Below are 6,257 nucleotides of genomic sequence, written 5' to 3' on the forward strand. Positions count from 1 at the left end.
GCATCTCTCTTTGCTTTTGAAGAAGAACACCAAGGGTGTCATCCATTGGAGACTAGAGTGGATATGAGGGTTCAATGCTTGAGAGGAAAGGTTCATGATAAGAGGGTGGTTTATAATGATATGGATGTAGCGGTTCAACACTCTCCATCTTTTCTACTTGTTGTACAACACTCTTCAATCTCTTGTTCTCAAGTTGAGATATGTTAGCCATGAGAGCTTCATGTGCTTTTCGGCTTTCCTCTTGCTCCATTTGATGGATGGTTGCTTAAAGTTGATCTAGTATTTCCTTGAGACGATCCCTTGACTCTTGTTCCGCTTGGATAACATGATTAAGATCATATGGCTCTTGGGTTGATGGAGATGGACAAGGTGTATATGGAGGTGGTGTATATTGAACTGGTGGTTCTTGGGAGTAATTGGGTTGGAATTGGTGTGGTTCTATATATGGTTCATGTGGCTCATAGGGTGGTTGGTATGGTGGATATGGGTTAAGATCATAGGGGGTGTTCGGTTGTAGGGGGCTTGTGAGTATGGTGGTTCAAAGCTATGTTGAGGAGGGGGTTCATAGGCATATGGTGAGGGCTGTTGATTGTCACGAAAAGGTCCACCATAACCATTGTCTTGGTATGCATCGTAGAATGGTTGTTTCTCATAGCACATTAGAGGAGGTTGTTGCCAAGAGGGTTGATCAAATCCTTGTGGCTCCTCCCATCTTTGATTGTCCCAACCTTGATGCATGTTCTTATTGCAGCTTTTATTCCCTACAATATGATTTGAACCAAACTCATAGCCAAAGGGGTGAGAATTCATAGTAGCAAGAGAAATAAAAACTAATAAAAATAAGCAACAAAGTCCTAAAACTAACAAAAACTAACAAATAAGCAAAAGGCAAATATGTACAATAACTAATAATAAGGCACACATTTGCAATTCCCGGCAATGGCGCAAAAAATTTGACGGAGAAAAAATGTCGGTAAAGATTTTCACAGAAATTATCGCATTGCAAGTATAGTCTAAACCGACCATTAAACCTCAATCAAAATTTAATTTGTTTGTCACAAGTACAAACCCCAATAAAAATAACCGAAGTATTTAAACCTCGGGTCGTCTCTCAAGGAATTACAGGGAAGTATGTTTATTATTGGTTATGAGATAGTATATTTTTGGATTTTGAGTTTAATAAGCAAGGAATGTAAATAACAAGAAAATAATGTAACAACTAAGAAAAGTCTTAGCAGGGATTGAGAATTGGAATTCCTATCCTCATTATCATAGTCACTTGTGATGGTAGCCTTTTGCTCTCACTTAGTTAACCTCTAACAATTGAAGGTAAGTCAAGTAAGCAATTCAACTTGAGTTCACAAGTCCTAATCAAAGACTAGAGTTAGTGAAGCTCAAGTCAACTAGCAAGTCTCAATTACCATTCAACAAAAGACTTTTGATAACTCAAGAGTCTCTAAATACTCAATCAAAGCTAAGAATACAAAAATCTAATTTAGAATCCAACCACGCATTTTATCAAACACTTGGTGGGCACAAAATAAAAGCATAGAAAATTAACAAGGAATAATAAAACCTAAGACTAACAATTGCAACAAATCAACAACCAACAATTAAATAAAGAAGCCTTAAACATTAAACATAAGATTGCATTAAAAAGGGAATTGAGAGTAACATAAGAGTTCATAAACTAAATGGGAGAATAAATAAATTAACAAGAGAAGAGAAACTAAAGTGTTGGAATAATTAAGAGTAGAAGAGAAACTAAATTAAAGTAAAGTAGAAATCTGAAATTGAGAATATTTAAACCTAAGAACCCTAAAACCTACTCTCTAGAAAACTTAGGCATGGCAAAAATTCCCAGCGGGGCGGGTACCCACAGGGATTTACCCGTCGGGGAGCAGGTATGGGGGGTTTTTTCTACTCGCGGGGACGGGGGACAGGGCCCCGTATAATAAACGGGGCGGGGGTGGGGGTAGAGGTCCCCACCCCGTGGGGACCCGTTAAATCCCCGTTTGTGTAAAAAGACAGAAATACCCTCATATATAATATGTAAACCATCAACCATTGTTCAAACCTAACCTAGCCGTCACATTCCTTGCTTCAGAGAGACAGAGAACTGAACTCTCCACTCCTCCTCAAACCCTCAGCGGCTCAGCCCCTCCTGGCTCCTTTCTGCTGACCGCCGACCGCCAACCGTCGCCCGCCGCCTTTCAACCTCTGGTCCCTCAGCGCCACCTCTCACCCCAGACCCCTTGAGTGGCTTGGTTCACTCACTGAAGGTGTCGAGGCAGTCGAGCTCACCGCCGCGGGTCTTCCTCTTCGCATCGCCGGTCTTCGCTGGTCTTCCTTCCCCTTTTCTCCGTCAGGTTCAGGTATGTTAGCCCTGGTCTTCGCTGGTCTTCCATCCTCTTTTCTGAAATTAGATTTCTGAATTAGGGTAAGAAATTTTTGTGTTTTGAATTTCTGGATTTCTAAGTTTTGAATTTGTGAATTTCTGATTAGGTTAACTAATTTGTGAATTTCTGATTAGGTTAATGAATTTTCGACTATGAATATCTGGTTGTTTAATTTATATTTCAAGATCTGAGCAAATTAAACCCAACAATATTTATGAAACAAATTTTTTAATTCCCATATTATACTCTTCAATTCGTTTCTATGCTTCTCTGCTTATACACTCTCTGCTTATGGATATGGCAATCAATTTTGGACTTTTGGTCAATGAGATCTGGCAAGTGATCAATTTTTTAGGATGCAACCCAAGTTTTTTATATCAACGAGATGAACAAAAAATTGAAAAATATTGATTTGTTACTTTCCATCAATGCAGATTTGATAGAAAACAATTGTTACTTTCTTTTTCCCATCAAGTGGTGAATATGAGAACTGAAAAGCATATGAAAACAAAGGGGAGAAAATGCATAAAGGATTTTAAACTGGCTAAATAATTTAACACAAACCAAGTAAGATCTAGCATAAGTACATATGAAAGTTTCATTAAACATGAAGAAATCATGGAAACATCTAAGTTGCCTATCCTACCTATGTACATTAAATTGTGTTGAACTAGTTAAGGTTATATAAATTTCCTAGAAAGTTTAACAAGTAATTGTGTTAGAGTTGATTTAAATTTTCTGTGACTGTAATTCAAAATGCGAGGGTGCAGTTGGAGTTTGCTGAAGTTTAAGTTCATCTTGTCATTATAAATTTTGATATGTTGGAAGAGAACTGTTGCCAGATTTACTTTCCTGGTGATATTAAATATTTATTTAACTAATATGTTAGGCTTTATGTGAGAGTGAAGAAGAAAGTAAAGGGAAAGGTATTCAGAGTCAGTAGGTAAGGAGTTAGAATGAAGGAATAAGATGGTTGTCTATATCTTGTATAGATGTTTAAGAGAAAACAATAGAGAGGTTGAGTGTATAAACCCAAATTTTGAGTAACTTGAAATGGAAGCTGGGGAGGAAAATTAAAAATGATTAATAAAAATGTTGATTTATTACTTTGACATGATAATAGTGTAAGATGTTTTGTTGTTTATATTAATCTCGAATGGTGTTCCTTTATGTTAGTAACTCTTTTTTTCCTGGTGATGGCTTGAATGTCAATATCAATTATTGCACCTTTTCCCTTTAGTCTGTTCCTAACTTTCCATTAACCTTTCAATTTGTCTATTAGTTTGTGTCTTTGTGATCCATAATATAGAAATTTATTATTTTACTTGTTAGTTTAATACAACAAAAAATTTATTATCGAAATATCTGAGTTGGATTTATGTGATTTTAATTCATGATTTATATTTCATGATTTATAGAATGTCTTCTTCGGATTCATTGAGTAATACTCTTGAGAAGAGTACTCCATCGGAGGAACCTATAGGCACTAATATTCAAACTACACAAGAGGCTCCTCAATCTCAACCTCAAGAACCCCCAACGGATACCACAACTACTAATGAAGGAACGACAAACTCTACAAGTAGTGTTCGAAAGAGGAAGTTGGCCTCTGAAGTGTGGAATCACTTTAAGATTGTGGAAATCAAGGAAAAATTAAAAGCTGAATGCAATTATTGCAAATCGAAGCTACTTGGTGACCCAAAACAAGGTACTTCACACTTGCGTGATCACTTCAAAAGCTGCAAGCTCCGCACCACTAGAGATATAAGACAGTGTATGATGAAGACAACTCCAACAACTAGTGGGGAAACAGTTGTGGTTAGTGCATATACCTTCGACCAAGAAAATACAAGGAAAGAGTTATCAGTTATGGTTTGTCTTCACGAGTATCCGCTATCCATTGTGGACCACATTGGGTTTTGACGATTTTGCAATGCTTTGCAACCTCTCTTCAAGGTGATTACTCGCAACACTTTAAAGAGTGACATCTTGAAGCTCTACAATGATGAGAGATCGAAGACAATGAATGTCCTTGAGCGTAATAAAAGTCGAATTCCAATTACGACTGATATGTGGACAGCAAGCAACCAAAACAAAGGTTATATGGTAATCACGGCTCATTACATTGATGATTCTTGGAAATTGCAAAGCCGTCTTATCAGGTAATAATATTATCATTATAGGTACTTCCGAATGTTTATATAATTGCAAAGCTGTCTTGTTTATATAATTGTGATATGTTCTTGTGTACAATTGCAAAGCTGTCTTGTTTATAATTGTACTAAATTATCATTACAGGTTTATATATGTGCCGGCTCCCCACACGGCTGAGGTACTTTCAAAGGTTCTTGTGGATTGTTTGATGGATTGGAATCTTGATAGGAAGGTATCCACTTTGACTGTTGATAATTGCAATACTAATGACGTTATGATTGATAATATTTTGACTAAAACGTCACATAGAAACTTCATCTTGGGTGGTAAATTATTTCACATGCGATGTTGTGCGCATATATTAAATTTGATTGTCAAGGATGGGTTACAACTTATTTCACATGCTATTGAAAGGGTGAGGGATAGTGTTCATTATTGGACTGCAACACCTAAAAGAGAAGAAAAATTTAAGGAAACATGTGCGCAAGTTAAAATATCCTACACAAAAAATCTTTGTCTTGATTGTAAAACTAGGTGGAATTCAACATTTTTTATGCTTGAAGTTGCAATTATGTATAGAGATGTATTTGAAAGATTGTCATTGCGTGAGAGTCAATATAAATCTTTGCCTAGTGAGAAAGATTGGGATATGGCGGATGAGATTTTTCAAAGATTGAGGATATTTTTTGATGTGACTGAATTGTTTTCTGGAACAACTTATCCTACATCAAATCTTTATTTTCCTAAGGTTTGTGTGATTAAGTTGGCTTTGATGGAGTGGAAACATTGTGAAAATGAGATAATTGAAATGATGGCTACTAGTATGATAACTAAGTTTGAAAAGTATTGGGGTGTGATTAATACAGTTATGGCTATTGGGACTCTTTTGGATCCTAGGTACAAGATGTATTTATTGAATTTCTTTTTTCGTAAAATATATGGTGAGACGGAGGCATGTGTTGTAATTGGTCAAGTGAAAAGGGTAGTGCAAGATTTAGTTTTAGAATATGCAACAAAGGGAAGAGAGAGAGACCAAGCTGCTCAATTAGATATACCGCCACCACCTTCAATTCCTTTAAGTTCAAAGGGGAGGAAGTTTAGTCATGAAGATTGGCAAGCTGATTTTGCTGCACATGTAAGTGAGGAATCCGCATTTATTGATACAAAGAGTGAGTTGGATTATTATCTTGAAGAGAGACCGGTACCACAAAATGAACATGATTTTGATATCTTAAATTGGTGGAAGTCAAATGGAGCGAAGTTTCCTACTTTGCAAGCTATTGCTAGGGATTTTTTGGCGATTCCTATCTCTACCGTTGCCTCTGAATCTTCATTTAGTACGGGTGGTCGATTTGTTACGCCACATCGTAGTAGGTTGCGTCCGGACACATTAGAGGCTCTAATGTGTAATCAAGATTGGCTTTGGAATGAATTTGGCACCACAACGAACATAGGATTTGAGTGATACACAATTCATAATATTGAAGGAGATGTTGACGTAAGTAAACTATTAAATCACATATAACACACTATGTTTTTATATTATTAACTTATTGAGTTATTATATGATTTTAACTTTAAATTGCTTTCTTGTTGCTGTAGGAGTCAAGTAAGTCAGATTCTACCATTACGGAATGAAAGAAAGATTGAGATGGTGGAATTATATTTTTATGATGTCATGTCATGAACTTTATTTGGTTGTTT

General features: G+C 36.3%; 1 protein-coding gene across 1 annotated transcript; it reads left to right on the top strand.

The window, feature by feature from the left end:
* The first annotated feature begins 1,847 nt into the window (after positions 1 to 1,847).
* Positions 1,848 to 6,018, top strand: LOC148579114 (zinc finger BED domain-containing protein RICESLEEPER 2-like). Its single transcript, XM_088488633.1, has 7 exons — positions 1,848 to 1,904; positions 2,151 to 2,375; positions 2,534 to 2,562; positions 3,289 to 3,342; positions 3,818 to 4,271; positions 4,356 to 4,561; positions 4,698 to 6,018. Exons 1-7 carry the CDS (start codon positions 1,848 to 1,850, stop codon positions 6,016 to 6,018), a joined length of 2,346 nt encoding a protein of 781 aa, XP_088344759.1.
* The last annotated feature ends 239 nt before the right edge of the window (positions 6,019 to 6,257 follow it).

Source organism: Arachis ipaensis, chromosome B10, assembly GCF_059453495.1.
Source record: "Arachis ipaensis isolate K30076 ecotype BB chromosome B10, ASM5945349v1, whole genome shotgun sequence".
Taxonomy (NCBI): Eukaryota; Viridiplantae; Streptophyta; class Magnoliopsida; order Fabales; family Fabaceae; genus Arachis; species Arachis ipaensis.

Bases quoted from the DNA above. Each gene is read 5' to 3' on its own strand.
- LOC148579114 (XM_088488633.1), top strand. From the start codon at position 1,848: ATGGCAAAAATTCCCAGCGGGGCGGGTACCCACAGGGATTTACCCGTC. The intron at 1,905-2,150 runs GTATGGGGGGTT...TCAAACCCTCAG, and splicing joins ATTTACCCGTCGGGGAGCAG to CGGCTCAGCCCCTCCTGGCT. The intron at 4,272-4,355 runs GTTTGTCTTCAC...CCTCTCTTCAAG, and splicing joins GGAAAGAGTTATCAGTTATG to GTGATTACTCGCAACACTTT.